The sequence below is a fragment of the Nothoprocta perdicaria genome, unplaced genomic scaffold, assembly GCF_003342845.1.
Source record: "Nothoprocta perdicaria isolate Ctin4 unplaced genomic scaffold, notPer1 scaffold_6, whole genome shotgun sequence".
NCBI classification, from domain to species: Eukaryota; Metazoa; Chordata; class Aves; order Tinamiformes; family Tinamidae; genus Nothoprocta; species Nothoprocta perdicaria.
The window spans coordinates 8,741,449-8,766,545 of NW_020455865.1; the positions used below are offsets into that span (position 1 = coordinate 8,741,449).

The following is a 25,097-nucleotide window of genomic DNA, read 5'->3' on the forward strand; positions in this document are numbered from 1 at the left end:
GCACTGAAATCACTGACTGGGATCCAGAGCAGTAGCAGCTTGGCAGGATATTCTCATTCCTCTGTTTCATAAATGACGGTCTTAAAATTCAGCCCTGAATTTGGTGGAGCAGATAGTCCTGGCTGTCTCTGTGTCCCATTTTTTTTCTTTGTATGGCCAGAACCCCATAAAGTCTAATGTGATCTTGTACATTGAAGTACATTAATGATGAGCAAATTAATCAATGGAAAAGCCTCTGAGGCAGTGGGAAACAGTTGCTTCTGTTGGCAGCAACGAGACCATCATGTCTCGGCACACTTCTTTGGAGCCCAAACCCATGATCCGTGTTGTTGTGAGCCAGTGAGCATCCTGGGGGAAGTGTGACCCTGGGCCTCTTGTGGGAGACAGGTTTGTGCCCACGTCTTGCTTCTCTGATGGCCTGGGAGGTGGTCACTCAAGTTACCATTAGTGTATTTGTGAACCATGACCACGTGAAGAGTTTGTCATTTAGCAGAAAAACAGGTGGCCCTGCTGACTCTTTCTAAAGTTAGTGTCTTGGGTTGAGTCTGAGGGGTTTCTACTACTTCAGGAACTGGTTTTTCTTCTTTGCAGTGTTTTGTACTGTTGTGCAGGGTATCTCCACCCCTGCCCGTTGACCATGCTGCTCAGGAGGATCATCCAAGCGCTGCTTGTGGAGCAGTCAGGGCAGCTGATATCTCTCCAGTTGTTCTTTGGTGCTAAATTGAGATGAGCTTAAAGGTGCTGAGAGGGCAGGATGGAAGGACAAAGGGCAGGTGCCTTAAAATCCCTTCAGCTTGCTGGGAGAATAATTCATAAAATCATGTGGCTCAGATACTCTTCTCTGAAGATAGGTGAGAGTCTGCTGTGGTTGTGTTTCCTGCCAAAGAGCAGCCGTAGCGGAGGCCACACTACGCAGAACAGTTAATGTACAAAGAAATGCAAGCAGCTGATTGTCTTTTTATAGATGAGCCTGATGTAGGTGTTAAGTGTGAGGTTTTGTTTTTGTCACAAAGCTGGACTGCAAACTTTCTGTCTCTGTGGGGAGGCTTTTAGCTGCTTCCCTCCGAGCGATTTACAAAGTGGTGAAGACAAAGTAAGTGGGTTGGGTGAGCGGAAAGTTTTTTGGCAAACCACACTTCCAGTGGAAGGTTTGACTCGGTTTCCTTTTTTTTTTTTTTTTCTTTCTCTCTCCAATTTTAGCCCCTCGATCTTTGCAACCCAGCCCGGACTCTGCTGCTGTCAGAGGAGCTGCTCCTTCATGAGAGCAGAAACAAGACCATACAGGTAAGGCTCTCTCTGTGCTATCTAACCTGATACTTTCTAAACACACTTCACTGTAGCCTCAAGTATTATGCTGAGGAGTGGAGTACTTTACTTAGCAGTATCTTCATTAATGAGATATTCAGAAAAAAAACCTAGCTGGTTTATCACGGGATAAGATAAATGCCCAAACTCTTCACTGCTAGAAATTAACTCTTTTGTTTTCATCTCCTTCATGCTCACCAAGAAGAGGCTGTGCGTGGCAAATGCTTGCTGGCCACAGCCTAGCAGCTAAGACCTCCAGCAGACCTGCCTGCTCAGTGCTGGGATGAGGAGCCAGGGAAGCTTAGGGATATTTAGGATGAGTTTCAGAGACCTAGGAACAGAACTGGCTATGGGGCTTTTTAGAAGTTTAGCTCCTGAAAGAGATTGTATATCTGATCCAAAAGCCTTTCAGTTTTGTGACATTATTATTGGAGAGGGAATTAGTTGGACTGAACAGAATAACGTGTCGTCTTCATAAAGCCATAGAATAATTGTAGCCTAACTTAACTTAGCTTCTGCGTCGCACCTTCTGGGTGGCTGACAGAAGAATCTTACTGCTCACCAGTGGTACAAAACAGTCCCAGACTGAGTTGTGTTAAATGACTCGCCTCTCTCTGTTTTTCAACATGTACTTCATCCCTCTTTATGATTTGATTTGCTATTTAATTTCCCATACAAGTGCATGAAAAATTCAGCATCCATTTGGAAACTTTTCTCTAATCTGTAAATAAAACTCTTCCGTGCCTGTCCTGCTTTTCTTTACTGCTTAGGGTCTTCTAGGCACCCTTATGAATGAAAAATCAAATAAACACTTAGCTGTGTAGGGCAGCTGTGCTTGGATGGGATGGCTTGAAAATATGGTGGCCAGGTTGAAGTGAGGCTGGTTTCGCCGAGTTGTTTGGAGTTGCTTGCCTTCAGGTCAGATTCAGAGGTCTGTGGAAGCAGCCAAATGTGAAATATCCGTGATTAATTCTAGTGTGATTTTAATCCTGGTTGGAACATGTGTGTGTACAGGGATATTCCTACTGAGTATCTCAGTATAAGGCTGTTTGGAGGAGGTGTGCTGCTTTTTATGTCACCAAGGGCCACAACAGACATTTTGAAGAAACAGACGTAGAAAGGATCAGAACAAGGACATGGCAGGGTCTCTGCTTGATTATGAATACTTTGATTACTTAAGGATAGGCATGAGGATGGAAGAGAATTTCCTTACTGGAATTATCACCTGGAAAGGGAAGATGGTGTAGACCAGCCAGCAGCATGAGACAGGATTTGAGAAGGATGGTGGCCTCATGCAGTAATATCTGTGTAAGCCTGGCAGATGGGCAAGGCAAAAAGTCATGGATGGGTGGAATGGGAATGAGTGTGTAGCAGCATCTGCTCTGCAACATAGGAGCCTTTCCCTCAGCATACACCTGGGGTGGTGCAGCATTAATGGCAGCAGATGTTGTATCTAACAAAAGTGGGACATATACACCAGTTTTTTTGAAGCTTTCAAAGTCCCACCGTGACACTGTATGTGATTCACCACAGGCAGGAGAAAGCCAAGCCACACATCATGGATATCCTTTTGGAAAGCCAGAGAAGTCCCTTATCTCGGGCAGCAAGGGTGTCTGCTTTAGTCTTGAAGAGCTGTGAGATGGGGAACCTAACCTTTTGAAGCCAGCAAGACCTGATGTGGCCTGACCGCAGTGGAGTTTCCCTGGTGCTGAAGGGCTGTGACTTCTCTTTTCATCCGCCTTGAGCTCAGTGCCATGCCAACCTTCTCTGCTTCCTGAACAGAAGTGCTTTGTTTCTGATGAGCCCTTTCTTCCTCGTTTCTGACAGGTCCTTGCTCCATGTGGCTTTCCATTTTCTCACTGCTCTTTTCATCCCGCCTCTTCTGTACTGAACTGCTACCCCTGTGGTTTGCAAGACTGCTTTCTAGTTGTTACTCATCTTTGCTCAAGTTGCTCAAGAGAGAACATCTCAGGTACAAGTGGCTGGAAATGAAGATCTTGTTGCATTTTTTAAAAATGAGAATCTTTCCCCTTGGCAATTTCTAAGTCAGGCGCTGCAACCATGTCTTTGAACAAACTCTCTCATCTCCTGAAGGAGCGAACCTGTCTCTCTGGAGGCTTGCCAGGATCTGTCCTCTCATTGACCTTACCTCTGGGGCAATCCTAATTCAGGCCTTAATCACATCCTGTCTAGACTTTGTTGCAATTCCCACTTTTATGGCCCTCTGAAATCCCTCCAGCATGTGAAGTGCCAGAGGAACGGGCATGATGAAGGCCATTTTGCTCAAGTTCTTGAAGATGGTTTTTGTACTTTTCAGTCTGTCTCTGATCTACCTGGAGGCAACTTCCAGCACCTAGAGGTATCTTTTCAACATGAACAGTGCTACCCTCTGCTCTCTTCTCTGACCTCTTAGTTCAGGATGATTCTCCATTGAACCTTGATAGCTGCCAAATCTACCAGGAGTCTGGAGGACAGGTTTTATGCCTGGACTTCGTACCCCTCTCTGCAGGACATCATTTTTTTCTCTCTCATTGCACATGTTGCACTACAAGATCCTAGCACCTCTGGCCCAGGACAGGGAGGTTTTGGCTCCCTGTTTCAGTGGGGTCACTGGATGTGGCAAACCCAGTGAGTTTACCAAAACTCTGTCCCATGGCACAATGCTTCAAGATGCCATTCTCTGTCTATTTTAGATATCTCTATTTGAGAGCAAATACTAGAAACCTTCACTTTCCTCCTCTTTTTTTCCACATAAGTCCCACTTTGTCCTTTTTCTCTTTTCCCTTCACTTTTAAATTGGGTGACACCATATGCATGTTGCTCCTGCTGTAAAGCCATTGCTCTTGCCAGCGTGTGAGCAGAGCCCCTAACGTTCAAGAAAGTAAAATACTTGATGCTGTTCAGTCAGGGTGAGGAACAAAGTTGGCAGCTGAAGCCTTCATGTCCTTAGAAGGTGGTGCCCATCACTGAAGGGCTGTGCTTGGGACGTGCACTGCACCCTGCTGCAAAGCTTAGACCACTTCTGTTAGAGCAGGGCTTGGTTGCCACCTTGGTGTTGAGATACTAAGTGGTGGTAACCTGATAACGTTTGAGCGCGTGCTCGTGTTCTTGTGGTCTCAGCGAGAGCTAAGTGAAAAACTGCCATGGAAACAGCTGTGGCTGAGAAAGCTCATAACACTTAGAGGCTAATGACCAGGGGAGCAGAAATATAAATGGCTGGCTCTTACCAGCCTCTATATGGGAGCTAGATGCATATCGATCCGGTAGTGATGTCTGCTTAATACCGGATGCTGACAATTTTGATGAGCTCCTAAGAGAGTTAAAAGAATAATTCAGGATCTGGAATATCTGATTTATAGAGGAAGAATCAGGAAGTTTCACCCATTTAGCTCAGTCCGGTAGATGGGGACCCATGAACTTTGTAGATGCAACCTGGTCCTTCCTCTTGGTATAGAATCCCACATTGATAATTTGATCAGAATGTGCATGGGTGAGTCCTAGAAGGACACCTGTCTCGGTGGTCTCCACCAAGGCTTATGGGCTTGCCGTAGCCAGCTGCGGATAACGCCGTCTGGCCAGCAGTGCAAGAATCAAAAGGATGGTGTCTTTTCCTATATGAATGGTTTGCCATAAGGGACCTGTCTCTGCTTCTCTTTGGATCCCCTGTTCTTTCTGTTTTACCAAGCACGACTGTGAAGCTATTACTACAGAGACTATCTCAGAAAAGATACACTGGGTCAGCCTTTTCTTGCTGTACACTGGGACAAGTGGGCTGGATTTGCAGTGACCCATCGTGTTGCTGGCTCCACTGTTGAACTGCTGTTTGACATCAATGGTGATGACTCTCTGTGTGCATAGGTGTGTGGAAGAGGAAGGGATTGGGAGAAAGTTACCGACTCTTAAGCACAAATGTGAAGGTACTTTGTTTGCAAGGTTGAATTTCAGGCCAGCTTTCCCTAATATTTGTGTTAGCTCCTCCACAGGGCGTGATTATTGTCTCCTCCTTCCTGTGATGGAACTTTGCAGCAACAGTAATAGCAGAGATGTGCTCTGTTTGCAGAAGAGTCCATTTGTCTTGCTGTTTGCTTTTTTTCCCCCAAGCACTGACTGTGTTTTTATCTTTCCTTATCCTACGTTCAGTCCTTCCTGTCTTCCCATTAATGCACAGTTATCTGCAAATGCTTCTCATGTTTGTGTTCCCATATACCCCTTTTAAATCTACTTGATTTTGAAGGGATGTTTTCCATTACAGAATTGCAGAATGGTTAAGGATGGAAGGGACCTCTAGAGATCATCTAGTCCAACACCCCTGCTCCAGCAGGGACACCCAGAGCACGGGGCACAGGGTGGCATCTTGGCGGGTTTGGAAGATCTCCAGGAGGAGACTCCACACCTTCACTGGGCAGCCTGTTCTAGGGCTCTGTCACCCCCACAGTAAATAAGTTCTTCCTCATATGGAGACAGAACTTCCTGTGTATTCCTTTCTATCCTGACACTTTTCTTTTTCCCTTCCTTTTACTTTCCTTGCATGCTAGGTGTGCAGCTGCTGTCTGCATTTTCTTTTCTTCATTTCTGCTCTTTTTGCTTGCTGGTTATGCTTTTATCTCCTTTGTCCCAGTGATTTGCTGTTCATGCAATCCCTGAGCATCTCTTTTTCGAGGCTGAGGGCACCAGAACAGGACCAGATGTGTCCCGGAAGCTAAACCTCTTGGAACAACACAGGCATGGGAGAAAGTCTGTAGTGTGGTTTCAGTTTTCTTATTCCTTGCCTTGATAACAAGATCAAAAGTATGGAAGAGGGTGAACATGGGCACTCGGCCAACAGAATATTGAGTGCAGAGGAAGGGATTTTCCAAATAATACAGACAGAAAGGGACACTCCCAGGCTTAATTGCCTACTAATGATATGCTGGTAGCTTTGTGCTAGAGTGCCATTAAGAACCCCAGATTTGTCCACAAAGACAAATCTGCACAGCTAGGCGCAGTCTTATGCTAAAGGCTTGTTTTTTGGCTTCAAAGCTAGACACTGCCACCCTGATGCAGGCTCAGCCCTGCATGACAAGCTGTTGCCCGGCTCGTCCTTCTGACACGTGCCTGTTGGCTGCTGGGCATGGAGACACGCTGTATCTGCAGCACGTCTCCGTAAACAATGACTCAGCCCCTGTCCTGAGCAAAGTCACCTTTCAAAGGGTGCCTTGGTGGTGACAGTGGCAGCAGCGCCAGCTGCCTGGGTCCCTGGGAAGCCCTTCAGAGGCTGGGTTTGTTCTGCTGTTGAGAACAAGTTTCTACAAGTGGTGGTTGCTCGCCCTTTTACAGCTGCAGCTCCTGGTGGCAATATCTCTGCTGCTTTGCTCTGGGAGGTGGTGGAAGCATCCGGCGGACTCGTGGTTAAGGGCAGCTGTGTGCTCCCGTGCTTTGAGATGTGCTTGGCTGGATGTTTTGCAGGGGACCCAGGGCACTGGCAGGTTGCAGCGATCTCCTGGCATCTTCTTAAGCCTTGGCTAGCTCTATGTGAGCAGTTTCTGCCTGGGAACAGAACAGGCTCAAAACTCAGCCACGAGTGTCCACCTGCTCCCTGGAGGCTTCTCGGTCAAGGATCGCTGTAAAGTGGAAGAGCTGATTCTTCTCATTTTAAGACTCTCTTTATATAGTGATTATATGAGGGACCACAGTCAAGAGCCAGAGGAGAACAAAATCTTCCTTTTGCATTGGGAGCAAATGCCACTGCTCTGGCGTAGCTCCTCTCCCACTTCCTAGGACACTTGAGTCACTATTTAAGCACAGAGCTGGGCAGAAACTCAGCTCAGTGTTTGCTTTCCACCCATTGAAGTGGCTTAAGGGTATCAAGTTTTCTCCTTGCAGCTACCCACATTATTATAATTTTTTGTTTGTTTTTTTAAAGCCAAACTCCTTTGCTAAAGGGGATCATACATGAGAACAGCAAGACACTCCTTAGTGACTATGTGTGGGGAGATGAGCGTCACTTTTAGGCTGCCACTTCCACGTATTAGGTTTAATCAGCAGCTCGTTCACTCCTCCCGCTCCTCTGATTTACAACTTATGTAAATGGGAAGCGACGCAGAGAGCAGGGAGCTGGTGTGCGCGTCGCGGCGCCGCCGGGCCGGTTCCTCTCCCATCACGGGACTCGTGACCCTCGGTAGGCAGCTGCGAGCGGCAGGGACGGTCTGGCCGGGTTCTCGGGGGACCAGGGTGTCCGGTCTGCCGCTCATGGCCACTGCACCTCCTCGGAGCAGGACACCTCGGGAGGACTGCCTCTGTGATGGAAGATGCCTTTCTCATAGCTTCTCTGCTGCTGTTGTGCCCTGCAGGTGACTCTCTTTGTCTACTCCGACTTGCTGCTCTTCACGAAGGAGGATGAGCCGGGCCGCTGCAATGTGCTGAGGAACCCTCTCTACCTGCAGAGCGTCAAGCTCCAGGAGGGTGAGTGTCGGCAGACACTGGAGCCTCGGGGGATGTTGTCTGGCTGTTTTGCTTGCAAACAGGTTTCTAGCCAGCCAAGGGGCAGCCCAGGTGGCCTGCACAGCGCCCCAGCACCCGGTCACTTCCAGTGGTGGCAGCGCTGCCCAGTCACCCCCGTGGGGTGCAGCATCACCCTTCCCATCCCTGTCTTCAGCTGCTCCCGTGAGCTCCATCTCCTGGGAGGCTTCAAGGAGCGCCGGCTTTCGGGAGTGCCGTTCCCGTGGTCGGAACGGAGTCTGTAAATGTCTTGATGTGCTGGGCTGTTGCCCTGGCCCGTCAGTGCGGTGTTGCTGCGGGGGAAAGGGAAGTGAAGGCTCGAGGTTTGCCTCGAGAGAGGCTGCCCGCGCTGACCTTTGCTTGCCCCGCTTCCCTCCGCGCCGCCCACGCTCTGCGCGCCGCGGGCGGCCCTGCCCCCGGCAAGGGCAAAGCCGGGGCTGCGGGAGCCGCGGCGGCCTGGCCTGCGCGCCGCTCCCCTTGGATGGGCCTTTCCTGGAGCCTGGGTGCGTTTGGGGAGCTCCTAAGGGGCGGGGAATGGCTCAAGATTGGCTTCTTTGAAGGTGCAATGCTGAGGTGACGTGAAGGGTGCTCTTTGCTCGAGGGTCAAATGAGGAACAGAAAGGCGGCTCCACAACATCCCGTTTCTTGTTGTGGCGGCTCCTCTTGGCCTTGGCCCAGCTCTGCTCTGTTCCTTCCTTGGTGCAGTCGGTCTGTTTGGGCTCACGTGTTTGCTTGACTGCTGCAGCAAGGGGTTGGAGCTCTTCTCCTGGACTACAGGTATCGGGTGTTGCTGGATGAGGGTCCTACCTGAGATACTCTGCTTAGACGTGAGCAAACCCATTTACTTTTTTTCTATAAGGGTGTTTGAATCCTGAAGTGAGCTATGGGATCACTGTGCTTGGGGGTGTTAAAGACTCAACTGGACAAAGCCTGGTGCTCCTTGTTCCTCTTGGACCTGCTTTGGACAGGGGAGCTGGACTACAGATCTCCAGAGTCCCCTTCCACCCTGAATTCCTCCATGATTGTACGAGTTGGCATCTCTGTGCAAGGGACAGTCCTGCGGCCCTCAGCCTGTACTCCCCACTGATGGGGCTTATTCTCCCAGAGAAGTGCTTCACGGCATTAGTGTTGCCCCTTCCCCTTTGGTGAGGTGCTCGGAAGGGGCCCGTGACGCTTGCAGTGTCGCTGGGTGCTCGGCGTGCGGCTGCGGCGCTCCGGGAGCCCCTCGTGCTCGCGGGCTGCTGGTCAGGGCATCTGCGGTGCTGCCGTTCAGCACCTGGATGCCACGGGCTACTCAGCAGCTGCTATCTCACGTTTCCAGCAGTGCTTCTGCTCCCAAACTCATTCACTGCTCTGTTAGGTAGAGGCAGATGCTCGATCAGGGATGTGACACGGAAATACTTGGAAAAGCCGGTGAAGCAGCGTGGGAGTTTGAGCTTGTTCCAAGTGCGTATTTTTCTAAGAAAGGGACAAAAGAAATTATCCCTTCCTGGGCAGTGTCTAGTCCCAAAGCACTTTGGTCGGGCCAGCGCATGTGGGTCCTGGCCACTCCCAAGGCTGGCTAGGTAATCCTGCTGTTGTTTGCCCACAGCAAGGAATCTCCTTTCCAGGGGCTTGGCGCCAGGATGTGCCTGTGCAGCTCAGGGCAGCTGGATGCCATGAGCGGCTGCAACACGTGTTTCCTTGCTGCCGGAGCACATCTGGGCTAGAGCACATCTGGAATGGCTTAGTGAGCTTCTCCCACGTGCCGTCGGGCTCTGGAGCCTGCCCGCGGCCGCTGTGCCTGGGAATCCAGCACCCTTTCGCCTTCCAGACCCTCACCCTCCGGATTTGTGCTTCAAAGCCGGGGAGAACAAGCCGAGAAGGGCGACCGTCCTTGTTTGGCAGGGCTTTGCAGTTGCTCTGCAGCCTGGGTGAACGGCTGTGAATAGGAACAGGCGTTGTGCTGAGCACAACAATCGAGACATCTCCGGTGCGCGGGGACCATTGTGGGGCTTCCTGTTTCTGCCGCCGGCCGCACCGTGCGACAGCGAGTCGCTCCGGTCTGCTTTACAATGCTCCCTCTTCCTGCTTTAGAAGCCGAGCGTGGCTGATGAGCCCCGCGCCCGCCAACGCGCCCAGCGCCGCGGGGTGGGTTTCCTCATTGGATGCTGTGGGAATTCCCACGCTGTGGTCCCTGCGCTCCCAGGGTTTGTGTATTCCACACTCGGACAGAAAAGGAGCCCCCCGGTGCTGGGAGCCCCCTCCCTGGCTGGGAGCCTGCAGACGGGCACCCTGCCGACAGGGACCTTGTCCTTGCCGGCTTCGCAAGCTGCCCTCTCCTGCAGCAGCTCCTCAGCTGTGACTGTGGGAGCTGCTCCAGCTGCTGTGATTATGGAGCCTCTGCCACCAGCTCTCCTCTTTGGCAGCTCCCGTCACTGCGGGGCAGGCAGTCTGTGCCCGCACCACCACCCCTTCCCAGGCATGCCACAGGCCTCGCTGCCCTCCCCGGGGAGGAGGCAGAAGGAGCAGAACTGTCTTCCCGGCTTTCCCCCTTTTTGACGCAAAGCCCAGCATTCTTCACCCAAATGCTGAAGGCTGCGTTGGTGTGGGGAGAGGCTAGAGCCCCAGAAGGCTGCTGAGTCCAGAGAGCTGCACAAGAGCCTGTGCTGGGCGTCAGCAGCCCTGGGTCATAGCTGCAGAGGGGACATGTCCCTGCAAAGCCCTGTGTCCTCACAGAGACCCCGCATCCTGCTGCTCTTGTGGCGCAGCCCAGCCCCAGTGCAGGCACCGCTCAGTTTACGCGCAGAGAAACACCCATCTTTGTCAACATGCACCAGGAACAACCTGCTGTGACTCCAAGTGAGGCTTTTTCCTCTTTTCCCTTATTTCCTTTGGGCATTTTGCTCTGGGTGGGCTCTGGGAAAAGCTCTGCAGGAAGAAATCCTGGCAAAGCTGCTTTGAGTGGAGATGGGCGCTGGGGTCTGCTCTTCCCAGCGCTGCCCGCTCTCTTCTTCCTCCCATCGCTCCTCGACGTGGAGAGGTGCTCGCCCAGCCTCTGGAACTGGACAAAGAGGGGACGCCCTGGATTCCTTTATGTCCCCTCACCTCTAACAGCAGTTGTTTAAATAAGGAACCTACTACGAGTTAAAGGTTTCGATGGTGGGATGGCAGGTGGCTCGAGTGGAAGCATCTCCCAAGCAGGTACCTTTGTGTGACACGTCTGACCGGCCGCTCGGCGGCTGGCACTGAGGACACGCGGTGGTGGCAGCAGCGGTGGTGGCAGCAGCAGCGGTGGTGGCAGCAGCTCATCACTGCTGTGATGCAGCGAGGAGCAGAGAGCCCGTTGAGAACGGGGGCTTGTTTATCCTGGTGAGCACTCGGGCAGTTGAAGCAGCGCAGCAGGGACCGGTGTTGCGGCTGCTCTACTGGTGTCCGGCTCCGCTCCGGCCTCCGTGGGCCCTTCCTGGGCTGCTGGCAGAGCGATGCTTCCCAAGAGGCACGAGAGCTCCTTTCCCCCGGATTCTGCTGCAGCAGCCCGGGGTCCCCGTGGTGACGATGTCAGGCTCTTGTGCCTTGGAAGTGACGCTTTCTGGACCACTGGCGATGGATCAAGGGCTGTGATGTCCCCAGAGGCGCCAGGAAGAGGCATCCCCAAATGCCCTCAGGCTTTGCCCTTCCTCGTGTGTTCTGTGGCCCCTGTGAAGGGCCGCAGGTGGCTGCTGGGCGTCTCAATGGGTCACGGCTCTTTGACTCGGAGCTGCTGCCTGCAGCAGGAGAATTGCTTTCCCTCTGGGAACGGGCTGTTTCCACTGCCGGTGCAGAGCCCGTTTCCTTCATTAGCACAGCCCAGGCTTTTGAAACGAAGCAGAGCTTGCACTGACACCACTTGGAACAGGGTTTGCGGCTGTGCCCAGCCCACAGAGCTGATCTCATGGCAGAGATAATGTTGTTAAAAGGCTTCTGAAGCCTGGAGCCCAGCGGTGCCGTGTGCTGCCAGCGGCAAAGCTGGAGCAGGGCGCGGTGCTGGGGAGGGCAGCGATCCCGCCGCCACTTCGGGGTGGGATGTCCTCCTCCGGACATGTCATGGCTTCATCTGCACCTGTGAGGCTGATGTGTGCCAGAAGCTGGCTGCCCTGCGGCTTAGGAGACTCGTGTCTCGCACACAGTGTGCACAGACCAAGGAGAACCCTCAGAAACGTTCTCTGGGGATCCAGGGGAGCTGGGCTGCAGGAACTAGCCTGTGGAGCAACCCTGGGACAGCCAGCAGAGGAAGAGGGAGGCGAGCTGGAGCGTTCTCGCATTTTGAGCTGGGTTTTGGCTGGCTGCTCTGGTCATTGCGTTGCCTCCAGCCCCTCCTTCCTTCCTGGTGCTGCCAAAGCACAAGCTGTGGGTTGATGTGGAGGCTGCTGCACTGCTGGCTGTGCCTGGGCTTTGGCTCTGTGCTCGTTTCCGTGGCCCCCTGACCCACTGTGTTTAGCCTGTGCCCCTGGCTCAGCTCCCCCTCGGAGAGGAACTGGCCCAAGGTAGAGCCCGAGAAAAGGTGCTAGGACAGAGCTACCCGGGAGGAGAGCAGGGAATGAGCGAGGATCTGGGATCTAGGGCCAGTCTGGTTAGTCCTCCTTGGTGTCCTGTCCTAAATGCTAGAGGGTGTCCTGGCAGGCAGGGGAGGTGGCCCAGGGCTCTGTCTCCCCTTAGTCCTTGCACTGATTTGGAGCCTGCGGTGGGCGTGAATGAAACGAGCTCTTCTTCTAAAGGATTAACCCAAAGGAAAATCCCCAAGGGTGCAGTGAGCCCGTGTGAGATGTAATGCAAGCACAGCCTGCCCCGTGCAGCCCGGGGCCGTCCTACAGATGCGGCATACATCATTCCCAGATCGCAGCCTGGTACTGTAGGACGACAACAATAAATATTCATTAAATGTTGTCTCTTAGCCAATTCCTCTGCCAGTCGCTCTGCTTGGAGAAATGCAGTTGTAGCTTAATTCTGATCCTATTTTTCTTCTTTGTAGGTTCAGAAGATCTGAAATTTTGCATCCTTTACCTTGCAGAGGTGAGTAGTTTTGGAGAGTGGAGAGTTTTGGAGGAGTGAGAGGTTTTGGAATTGCTTCTTGGTGGGATCTTAGCATGTGGTAACAACTCTGGTTCCTCCTGACTGGACCAAGAGCACAAAGTTAAAATGATTTTTACTTCTTTTTAAATGGCTGTAACCAGAACATATTAGTAAGAAGGTGCTAGAAGGAATCTGTGACTCGAGAGGCTACGCCTGGCTACTCTCCCGTTTCCCCACGTGCTCCATAGCTGGAACTTCCTTGCTGCATCTCACCTTTAGTTTACCCTGAGGTTCCTTAACTCGGGGATAGATTTCATTGTGAATTGCCCTGACTTTATTGGGGGCATCTTGCTTTTCTTGTTGTCGAGCACTCGAATTTTCAATCAGCAAATAGAATAAGGAAGCTCAGCGTAAAAGACTTGAATAATCACAGATCTAAAAATGCGTGCAAATGGTGCATGGTTGAATGTTCTAACCAGATTTGCAATCACTTGGATGCTGGTAGAATTGTGCTTGTGTCACGAAGGAGCCAAGGAGGCTGCAAAACTTGCTTGTAGTAACTGGCCCTACCTTGTCACTGCATTCTGAGCTTATTTTGTTTTCAAATAACATTACTGTGTTCCAGGTTTCAAGGCCTTATATTTTACGGTGGAAATCTGGGTCTGGGAAAGTTCCCTAGGGCTTTGAGGGGAAAGACAAACATTGCTCAGCAGCACCACAATATAATGAGCTATTGTGAAAGTTGGACGAAAATGCTTCTAATGAAAGTTGTTCAGCAGCTGGGATCCGGGCCAGGGCGTGACTTGCTGTGTAGCTCTGGGCAGATGAATTCCTCTCAGGTTTCCCTTTGCTTGTCCTCTGTGCTGCTCTGAGCTGTCGTGCGCGTTGCTTGCCGATTGCGTGTCGCAGTGCGGTGGCGGCCGGCCTGGACACTGGGTTGTCCTGCTGCCCCGGGTGATTGTTGAGGCCGGCCTCAGCAAGGTGTGAGGAACTCCTGCCTTTTCTCCTGTGTTTGGAAAAATGTGTTTGGAGGCTGACCTTCAATTAGAAGCGGTGGTCCCATAAACAGAAGTAATTGGCAATGGTTGGATTTCATGGGATATTGGCAGAAGAAGACTCATCTTTGACAAAATGTAATGAAATGCATATTTTTTTCTTCTGATGGGCATAAATGGCCTTGTGTCTCTCAACTCTGCTGATCGAAACCTGTGGCACCCACTGCGGTTGGAGTTTGGTGATTGTGCAGCAAAGGTCCAGTGTTACCTACCTTCCCTCATATGCCCGTGAAGAGGACAGCAGGGCTGGAAAGGTCCCACATATGAGGCTCTTCAGACCCCTTCCTTGCTGCTCTCTGCCCCAGGTGCCTCAGAGCAGCCTGCTCTGAGAGGCAGCGTCCCCACCTGGGGACCAGCAGGTCCATCTCATGCCCGTCCCCAGCAATGGGCGCTTCTACCCTGGCCTGGCCAGCATGAAGCATTCAGGTGAGGTTGGGCAGCTCGTGGCTCAAACTGATCCTCTTGGAGATCAGGAGGTCCCTGGTATCACCCCTTCCCTCCTGTGCATGGACCTTGAGCATGGTGGTTTCCACCGAGCCAGGGAGAGGAAGCTGCCCTGGTGCCTGGGGAGGATACAGTCCTCCAGGCAGCTGGCTTTGCTTGGGTCTTTAGGACAGGAGAGAGGAGGGTTCTGGTGTGTTTGTGAGTGCACTGCTCACCTCAGGCTTCAGGGAGACCTTTTTCACCATTAAGGCTCCCTGGGCTTGCCCTCACTGGATGTTTGTGGCTCAGGAGGGCAAGCTGAGGCACACAGAGAGAATGGGACTTGCCAGTGAGTAAGCAGCGAGGGGGACAGGACGGGGCAGCCCTGCCTCGCTCGCAGATGATCTCCAGGGAAGCAGTGACCAAAAATTCCAGTGCAGGAGCTGGATGGAGCAAGTGAGCAAACTGAGTGTTACTGGTGGCTAAAGCACAAGAGCAGAAACCTGCTGTGAGAGGCTCTGGAGCTGGCAGAACTGTCCCCTGCACAAGTGGAGCTCGCTGGGATGGAGATGGGCTTCAGCACTGGGTCAGACACCATCCTGGGAGCCAGCTTGGAGCATTTCATGCTTTTCCTCCTGCACGGAGGCTAAAAAGAGCAGCACAGTCAGGGCATCCCTCTTCCTTACCCTTTCCTACAGCCACTTGTCGGCAAAGATGCCTTCGTTACAGGGTATAGGGGCGTTCTGCTTCGTTACAATGATGTCTTCGTTACAGGGTATAGGGGAGCTGGAAGCCAGCAGTGTGTCAGGGGACAGTGCCCTTCAAAGGCATCGCTGCCAGCTGGCAAGGGCAGAGGAGCCGTGGGGTGTCGGACGCCTCCCGGGGCTGGTGGGCACCTTGCTGCGTGGGGTGAGGGTTGTCTGTGCCGTGGAACATGCTGGCACTGGGGCACCCCTGTGCTGCAGCAGCAGCGCGCAGGGCTGCGCCGGCCGCGTCCGGGCCCAGAGCTCCTTTCTGCCTTGCCCATAGGCCTAAAGACCAGGAGAAGATACGGTGTCTGCCTTTTAGGGCTGAGCCTCGGCAGTCTCTTCTCCCAGCAGAAACAGAGACACAATCTGAAAGCTCGTTTGGTCCAGAGCTGTCCCAGCAACTCTTCTTCCATGCTGTGGGTCTGGGGTTTGGTGGTCATTGTCATCCAAACACTCATGTCACTGTAGTATTTAGCAGGCAGGTCCACGATGTTGCCTTTGTGGTGTCTGTGGGCTTGGAAGAAGCTCTCACTGCTGTTTCCTACCCCAAATCATCTGCAGTGAGTGCCAGTGTATTTAGTACTGCTGTGGGTAGCAGAGGAGCCACTGGGGTCTGGCTGGTCTCGAGCTCATGGTGGGAATGGCTCTTGTCTCAGCTGTTGGGGTCCTCCTGTAATTCAGGGATCCTGGAGGGTAATAAGAAAACTGCTCATAGTCATCTTGTCTACCCACTTCTACGTAAATCGCCCACGGGGCGTAGACTTTGTGCATTATGGGTGTTTATAGTTGAAAACCAGCATCTCCCTGCCTTGGTGCCGGCTCCAGCAGGAGGATTTAGTTGCTCAGCTCTCCCGGGTGCCAATCCCTGCATCGCGGCTGCCTGGCCATGCCCAGCACGAGCGGCTGCGGTCCGGCTGCCGCAGGGCAGCGCTCTCCGTGGAAGAAAACAGGTTAGGCTGAACATAGGTTAGTGTGAGAAACGATATAGAAATAGAGAAAGATTCTCCACTTAGTTGTCCATTCATTTCTTTTCTTTCCTTTTTTTTTTTTTAAACTTCATTTATTAGTTTTTAAGAAGATCCATTAAGCATGTAGTGCAGTTGAGTAAACTTGAGAGATTGCATCCCAGGAGCAATTCTGACATCCCAGTATGGGTCTTCCATCCCCATTGCATGCGGAAAATTGTCATTTTGAAATATTTTGCGCCGTGGAAATTCTGCAGGCTTCTAGCTGGGACACACAGCCCTGCTGGGACACACAGCCCTGCTTTGTTCCTAGTGCTGAGGGGGCAGCTGTGAGAGTCTGAGCACAGAAGCAAGCCCGAATTAGGCTAGTGAAGGCAGCCCCTGTTGATCTGATGGAGAATTTGTACACCTGGAATCTTGTCTAATTTTTCTAATTGCCAACTGGTATAACAAAAATTCTCGCTCACTCATAGAGACCTGGTATACCCTGTGCTTTGCCTCAGCATTTTAAATCCAAGTGGATTGGAATGGCTTGTTGTGGGTTGTGGAATGCATCTGGTCTCCAGAAGTGTCAGGCTGGTCCAGTGTGGACTCCTGTTTCTGCATACCAGGGACTTGGTGGGTTAGTGAGTGACGTCCCCGTGTGCCCGGTCCCCGCAGGGTACCTCCTCACACAGCTCCCGTGGTGACATTTCTGTCAGGAGACAGGAATAAACTGATATATTGTATTGTGGAAGTGAATAGCCGGCACAGAGACGTGAGTATGGTCCAGGGCTGTGTTCACACCCTTCCCCAATCCGGAAATATCCCACTGATAGGAAACTGCAGATCAGTGTTTTATTGCATTGTTAGAAGTTTTTGATTCAAACCCAACTCGTTCAGACCAAATTGACTTAAAATCAAAGAGCTCATTAAGTTTTTCATTGTGAAAACGTTAGCAAAATTGATCCTTTTCTCTGGAAGTTTTCATCTGCAGGCGCTGGCTTATCCCTTGGGAAATCGCTCCGACAGAAAATGTTTCCAATTCCAACTTCTTGGCCTGCTGTAACGCTTAGAGACCCGGGCAGGTTAGTGCAGTGAATCAGCGCTTGGGCTTGTTGTGTATCGGGGCCCCACATCCCAGCTCTGCATGGGAGATCCTCAGGACTCCCGTGACTCTGTTTGGGTGCTCCCTGCACCCTCGGGGTACCCCTGCGCACCCTTCCTGTCCCAAGAGCACCTCCCACCTGGATCTAGCTGGGTCCCAGCTGCTGGCAGGCTTACGTTTTGAACAAACCCTCTTTAAACCGAACCACTAGTGGAGTGAGAGGCCATACTGAGGCTCGTGTAAATGTGCCTGGCTCCATGGTCTTCCCTGGAGCTGTCCTAGCTTTCTCCACAGGAAAATTCACTCCCAGAGGTGCCCTGTGTTCCTCAGGATGGAGGTGGCATTGGCCATCGCTGTGGCACGGGGGAAGAGCAGGGAGAACTGGGCCTCCCTCTCCATATAGGCAAGTTGAGTACTGAAGAAGGAGATGTGCATGCCCAGGGACGTGCTGGGACCTGGTAGGTGTTCAGCTTCACTGGCATGAATTTGGCAGCACTTACGGACATGTCATCAGAGGAGGGTTGCCAAGGACTTTGCTGGGCGCTGTCCTGGAGTCTCTGCAGGGCGGGTGCTTTTGTGACGAACAAGGTCTGAGGGGCTGGCCAAGGGGAGCCATCCAACCTGCGCAACACGAGGGAGCAGCTGAGGGGAATTTGGTTAGTCAAGAACTTATAAAGCAGCTATTAATGAAGATGATAGTGCTGGGGGCCTGCAGCTACAGCAGGCTTCGTCAGAGGCACTTGACTTGATACGACACCAGACTTGGCATGAAAACCGTAAAACAACAGGAAACTGCTGTGGTGCATAATAAATAGTTAAAAAAAATGCCTGTTTGGTCTTGCAGCATTTTCTGTGAGAATTGCCCTGCTGGGGTGGCTTGGGAACTGTGGCTCTTGATATACCCCATCCAAAGTTTTATCATTGACATGGTAGAGAACAGTATATCATGCCTGATAAAATGCAAATATGATTTGGAATTTGAGGAAGTAGAAGAATAAGGAGGATAGTTCACTGATAAAGCAATGGGACTTACTTGTTAAGGGAGAGGTGGAAGGTAATGACCTATTTTCATACTGCCATGGGGCAAATAGAGTTGGATGCCCCAACCCTACAAGGTCAGTGCCCTGGTGGGGAGAGGATGGTGATCGGAGCATGGGCTCCCATGGTGGAACTGATCCGTGTGGATCCGTCCGTGTGCAGGACAGGCCGCACGGAGCAGGAGCGGAGAGGAACGTTGCCTCTGCTCCATGTGGATGGGGCTGGGGTGTGTTGGGGCTGTGCAGGCCCACGAGCCTCCGTTAGAATCACAGCTGGAGTGTCTGTCAGCATCGGCTGGGCTTTTATCACTCCTCCAACCTCCATCCTGGAACAGGCTGCCCAGAGAGGTTGTGGAGTCTCCTTCTTTGGAGATCTTTAAAACCCGCTTGGATGCAGCCCTGTGCCACGTGCTCTAGGTGACCCTGCGTGAGCAGGGGGGTTGGACTCCATGACCTCTGAGGTCCCTTCCAACCTTCGGCATTCTATGATTCTATGATCCTGAGAAAGACACTGCAAGGCTCATCCTGGGTTTGTTCTTACCCTAAATGTGATGGTCTGGATAGCGGGCCAGAGCGGAGGAAGTTGCTTCTTCCCTTTCTTTTTCCCCAGTGTTGCGGAGGAGGGAGTCTGGTGCTCTGGGTCCCTCCCAGCCCCGTTTCTCTAAGGAAGGGCGATTTGGGAGGCTCAGGAGTGAGTCCCTCAGCCTTGCTGTGACCCAAAGCCCTGCGTACAAAGCTGGCCCTGGAGCTCCTTTCTGCTGAAGCCCAATCTCAAGTTCTTCTGACTCGTGATAGGAAAAAAAAGCTGTCATTTGTTGGGCTTGTGGGCTGCTTTACTTGTCACCCAAGCATGTGGCTGAGCGATGGTTGTGCTGCAGTTAGATGGAAGATCCTCTGGGATTTCTAGGTTCCAGGTTCTCCACCAGTATAGGGCTCTGGTGGAGTGGGCTCTGGGCCAAGGCTAGAAATAAGTTGGAATCTGTCAATATTAAGGAGATCAAGAAGAGAACATCTAGATGTGCTCCTTGCTGCCTGACCTTGTCAGTTTGTTACGCTGATTTGAAGTGAATCAGGAGAAGACAAAGTACATTCCTGTGCCTCCCTGTTCTGCTTCTGCCCCATGTAAGGGCAGGACTCCCTTTGTGCTCCCCTGGGCTGTAGTGGTCTCAAGATGTCACCAAGCTGAAGAAACCCCTCTTGCTCTGTGGCATTCCCGGCCTGTTCTGGCCGGTCGCTCGGCTCTGGGCCGCGTCCGGCGCTGCCCTCGCCAGCCGCTCCGGCCCGCGCGTGTCCGGCTGCTCGGGCCGCAGGCTGAGCCTCTCCGTGCGCCAGGCCGAGGCCATGATGAACCCCTCCCAAGATGGGGCGTCTCTTTGCCCTGCCCCTACGGCTGGCAGGTAGCAGCCACAGGGTTTGCAGCACCAGCTGCTGAGGCGTTGGAGCTGCAGCCTCAGCCTGGGCAAGGAGGGCCAGAGTGATGCGGCCAGCGCCTTCGCAGGGACTTCTGAAGGTGCTGTCCCCAGATGTTTTGATGTTTGATGTCCCCAGATCTGCTGATGTTTTGCCTGAGCCAAGGCCTGCAAACCGATGGCTCCGGGGCGGGTGGCAGGGCTGCCCGCTGCGCAGCTGCCCCTGCGTGCTGCTGCTTCTGCCGGCACGTGTGTGTTTGCCCAGGGTGGGTGATGAGGAACAGCAGGAACGGGCAGAGCTTGGCATTCCCCACGGCTGCGGCGTGGGCAGCGCCCGGGGCCGGGGCAGCTCCCAGGCCACATCTCTTCAGCACAGCAGGCAGGGCTGGTCTGCGGCTGCTTTGGTCACTCAGCAGCGCGGGACTAGATGAACAGGCATTTAACTCTAAGGTAAGCTCTGTGCCCCAATTTTGTGCATCTTCAAGCTGCTCAGCCTAAATTTGAGTTTTTGAAATGACTTGCTGGAGTTCTTGGAGCAGAAGTTCTTTCCGAAACGTTTTATCGTGGCCCCGATTCTGCAGTCACAATTCCCAGGTTTTGTGAAGAAGAGCAGCTCAAATGTTGTGATTGAAGTGTTGGTGAGGTTTGAGAAAGGGCCTGATACTGCAGGGTAGTTCCCTGCAGCTCCAGGAGCCGGTTGTCGAGAGTTGAGGGGTGTTTCAGGCCGCAAATACAAGCGGTGCCCGTTGAGCTCTGCATTGCTGTCGCTGGCATAGCTCAGCTTGCAGAGCCGGCTCGCGTGGCAGGCAGGGACATTTGCAGAAGGGGAAGGCGGGGGACCTGCCCACTGGAGCGATGTTTGCACGAGGAGCCCTGCGCCTGGCTAGTCTCAGAGCAGGGCTTTCCTGTGAACACTTGTCATCCACCAAGCTAACTGGAGACACCTTGGTGGCCTGCAAAGGCAGCCCGAGCCCTGCAGGGAGAGGGCAAGCAGCCTCTGCGGCTGGCCCTGGCCTCGCGGACGGGGAAGGGCTCCCTCGTGCCGCGCTGCCCCCGCGCCCTCCCTGGCAGCCGCCTTTCCCAGGGCCACGCTGTGAGCACCCCGGCTGTGCTGGGTCGGGGTGGCCCTGCAGCGTGAAACGTGAGGGCCCTCTCGCTGCGTTGGCGCCTCTCCCGCTCGCCCAGTTTCTGCACAGGGATGAAAAGTGCCTGTCCCAAGAGCCATCCCTCGGTTTCACAAGGGCAGAAGAGCACATCCATCCATCCTGGCAGCTCCATGCATGTTTTCTGCTCAGACGCCCGTTCTCTTCAGCTGCATTCACTCCTCTCATCCTTTGAACAGGATCTGGGCCGCTGCCACCAGCGTTTGTGTTTTTGGGCATCACCCGTTTGCCCAACAGTCCAAAAACTGCAGGAAAAGAAGCGGCAGCCCCAGGCCCTCGAGCACCGCTCAGTGCAGCAGCTTTCTCACCAGCCCGAGCCCTGGGGGTTGTTACATAACCTGCCGGCAGTTGCCCGTGCTTTGTGGACAGGATATTCCCAGGGCTTGCCGTTTCACCAGGGAGGCTTGCTGCACCATTTAAAAGCTATTGTAGTCTGGAGCCCGTTTCCGAGGTACTTCCCCTCTGAGATCTCTGCTAGAATTGGATTAGAACCAATGCTCTGAACATTGGAGGCCAAGGGCCGGGCTGTGCAGAGCGGTGCCGTGTCCCCATGTTCCTGTGTCCCCGTGCTGTAAACCCAACAGATCTTAATACTGACGGTGTGTCCCTGCTCGGGGGTCCGTGAGACAGAGCTGCTGGAAAACTTCATCTTCGTTGGGCTGATCCAAGGCTGTTTGCAGCAGCTCTTGGCACAGCGTCTGACTGATGCTGCGGTGCCATCCAGGGTGGTGGCACTGCCGAAGCGGGTGGAAAGGTTATGTTGAAAGAGAGCAGAACAGCATCTGCCTGAGCTGGCCCAGAGGACTGGGCATCTCCCTGCACCCCTGCGGGTGCCAGGGGAGGTTGTTGTGACAGTGAGACTAGAACAGTCCCCGTGGTTGTTTAGTCATGAAGCCCGAGGCTTTGAAGGTCCCGGGGTGAGTTTGGTTCGTTGTTATTGTGCATTTACCTTGTACTAGTGGGTAGAGCCACGCTCGTGCTCCCATCGCTGTTGTGATGGGTCATGCTCAGACTGTCTGCGCCTGGTCTGCAGGCACGGGGGTCTCGGTGACCCTTCCCGCGTGTCCTCCGGGATGCGCTCTGCTCCAGGGAGCAGTGGTCACGCTCTGCCCCGTGACGGGGACCCAGAGCAGCCGTGTGCCTTTTGGGTGCCGGGGAGGCCCTGGCAGCCGGCACCTGCACTAACGTGTCTGCCGAGGCGCCGCCTTCGCAGCGAGCCCCTCGCGCCGTCTGCGTCCCCCTCGCCAGCGCCGCGCCGTTGCACCGTGCTCTCTCTTGGTAAGAGTTGGCAGGAAAGCAGCAGCTCCCTCCACAAAAACAGTGGCGGGGAGGCTGGTTCCCAGAGCGCGTCCTGGCACGCGGGGACGCCCTCCAGCCCGGGACCCACCGGCTGCTGCAGCTCGAGCGCTGGCCTCTGGAGAGCTCTGGACCTTGCCCTTCATGGCCAGGAGATGCATCAGCATGAGCTCCCGCTTAGAATAGGGAGAAATAGTTGGGAAAAATGGGAAATAGTTGGGAATAGTTGGGAAAAATGGGGACGCTGACTGTCCCCTCTGCTTCGGGGCTCAGAGGGCAGCTCTTCTCGTGGCCGCAGCATCCCCTGGGCAGCTCCGTCCGGGCAGCCCTGGCACCTGGGGACAGGGTCCTTCTCTCCGAGCAGCTGCTGGGGACTGAGCATCACTTAGGAATTCAATCAAAGCGATGGGGACTGTAATTGAATCTGCTGGCGGGATCAAGTGAGTCTGTTGCGTCAAAGGGGATAAGAAATGTCCTTGGAAGTGCTGTAAGCCTCACAGCAGGAGGGTTGCAGGAGCTTGGTGGGTACCGGTTACAGCTTTGCTGTGCTCCCCAGGCTCTCTCATCTGCTCTGATGTCTCTTGGACTTGGAAGAGCCCTTAAAATGGTTCATTTCTGCCCAGCGAGCAGGGCAAGGAAATGTCACCCCAGCACGGCAGAGCTGTAAACGGCCTCCCCTCCGAAGTCGGAACGACTGCGGAGCTTCCTAGGGATGAGTCTGCGTGGCACGGCCTGGGGAACTGGGGATGTCACGGAGTGGATGGAGCTCAGAGTCCCTCCGGGGATGTTCAGGGCATCAGTGGGGCAAGGAGAATCCCCACCACCTTGTGCCTCTGAGTCTTGAACCACTGTTTCGTTTTGGTGACATCTGAGTAAGCCCGAGCTGCATTTTCAATGGTGAAGTCCATTTCTCCCGTAGGACTAGATAGGGTCATGGACTGACATCTGGAATATCAAATCTGGCCTCGCCTGCAGGCACCCTTACAGGGACAAGGAACTGGACTAGGTGACTCTCCAGGTTGGCATGTTTACATTTTTGGCAGGAACTTTGGATTAAACATGAATGAATTGTCGGGAATGAATTGGAGGGGAAAAAAACCCCTGTCAATGGTGTGAGTAAAGGCATTTCCCGTTCTGCCTGTGTTGTGTGTCTTGAGTCACAAACTGCAAGTTCCCTCATTTGCTGATGACCTTTCTGGGAAAAATTGGCTAGCCAAGACCTGCCCTCATGTAAGGAAATCCTAGGGGGAAAAAAAAGCCCTTTTTGTGCCATTTTAGTGAAAAGACTGTTTTTTTGTTTTGTTTTGTTTGTATGTTTGTTTTTCCTCCAAACAGTCCCTCTTTAAACTTCCATGTCTTTTTTTTTTTCCACTTCTAGCCATAAAATGAGGTAATCTGATGAGGACCATTTCTGGACTCCTTTTGAAAAGTAGACTCCCTGAAACAGGCATCAGCTGTTAACTCGGGCTTAATTTTTAGTATGAGAGATGAGCAGTTCAAGGGCTGGGAGACATTTGCTGAGGGCATTTTGTCAAAGGATTTTATTTAAACTCATGGGATGTGGCCCAAAGCAGCACGTTAAGGAGCGGGTCCGTGGGCAGTGTGTGGATGCCACAAAGGGAATAGGGCAGCAGGAGAGGTGGCCAGACCCAAAGGGCCCTGAGGTGGCTGCAGTAAACCCCTGTCATTGCCTCGATTTCCTCCTCCCCACGTGCTGCTCCTGGTGTGTGATCGGAGCTGGAGTGGCGTTTTGCGGAGGGTGCTGAGGTGCCCGTCTCGCCGCGGGAGCAGGGAGCGCCCGTCCCGTCTGCGCAAACGCGGGGCTGTCGCTCCTCCTGAGCTTTGCAGCCCAACCAGCCGAGCCCGAAGCCGCCGCCGCTGCTGCCGCCGCTGTTGTTCTCGCAGTGGTTCGTGCTGTGGCTTCTCATTAATGTTTGCGTACAGCAAAGAGTAATTTCCACCCTCCAGATTGGCTTCAGAGACGCATTCCCATTGCGGTGGCGCAGGCTGCAGTGGGATCGCTGCTCCGGCCGGGTCTTACCTGCTCCGGCTTCCTAGGGCCAAGAGCAGCTGCTCTGCATCACGGCAGCCTGTGCCCGCTGCGTTGGGGCTGATGCCCATGCGTTGCGCTTGCTCGGAGAGCAGGCTCGGGCACGCGCTCCGGTTGTGCTTGCGCTCCTCTGCTGCAGCGCAGTGGAAGCAAGTAGTTTGCAAACAAAGCTGGGGCCTGTCACACGCTGCTAATGACCTTCCCTCTGCCTGTGTTTCCTTTACGTCAGAAGTCGGAGTGCTTATTAAGTTTGGAGGCTTACTCCCAGGAGCAGAAGAAGAGGATCTGCTGGTGTCTGGCTGAGAACATCACGAAGCAGCAGCATCCGGCGCCGGCTCCGAGGCAGAACAAGGTGAGTCTGCGCTCAGATGGGCCCTCCTGCTCCGTGTGGCCTCTGCAGATGCCCTCAGAGCACAGAGAGGCTGTTTGATGAACGAGGGGTTTCACGCGGAGCCACAGCCTGGCCCCAGAGCGTTGTCCTGGGCCTGCTGGCAAGAGGGAGCATGTGTGGAGCTGCTGAGTCCTGCCGGGTGCATGGGGGTCCCCTGCATGGGCGTGGAGGACATCTGCTGTCTGCTCGGCTTAGTGGCCACCAAGGGGTTGTTCGGGACAGTGGCAGTTTGTATTGAGCTCATCTTGTTCCCCTGGGAACTGAGTTCAGGCAGTTTGTGGGCTCTGGGACGAGGGGAGTGCCCTGCGCTGAGCACAGCGGAAGCGCTGGAAGAGCTTTAATCTCAGCATGTGGGGCATCCTGGGGCTGCAAACACCCAAATATCTTCCCTTGTGCTGGCGAACTTTGGTGGAGCTGCTCCTGCCCCACGGCTGCTGCGATGTGTGGCTGCAGTCTGGCTCTTGGTGCCGTCTTGCTTTGGCTCTTGCAGATGGAAGTGGGAGCAGGCGGCGGAGCTGCCTCCCAAAATCCGAGGCAGAGACGATGTGCTCTGCAGTGTCCCAAACTGGGTCAGCACAAACATTGTCTCTGCAGGAGACAGAGCCTCCAGATTCCTTTTCCTGCACATTTCAGGCGCACGAAAATAGCAACAACATAAC

At 53.5% G+C, this 25,097-nt stretch overlaps 1 protein-coding gene across 1 annotated transcript in view; it reads left to right on the plus strand.

Moving 5' to 3' along the window:
• RGS3 (regulator of G protein signaling 3) overlaps nt 1-25,097 on the plus strand; it is a 54,952-nt gene that overhangs the window by 12,168 nt on the left and 17,687 nt on the right. The window contains exons 7-10 of the mRNA XM_026049388.1: nt 1,201-1,284; nt 7,635-7,746; nt 12,773-12,813; nt 24,277-24,399. Of these exons, the coding sequence (XP_025905173.1) occupies nt 1,201-1,284; nt 7,635-7,746; nt 12,773-12,813; nt 24,277-24,399 (360 nt within the window). The remainder of the gene's footprint in view (nt 1-1,200; nt 1,285-7,634; nt 7,747-12,772; nt 12,814-24,276; nt 24,400-25,097) is intronic.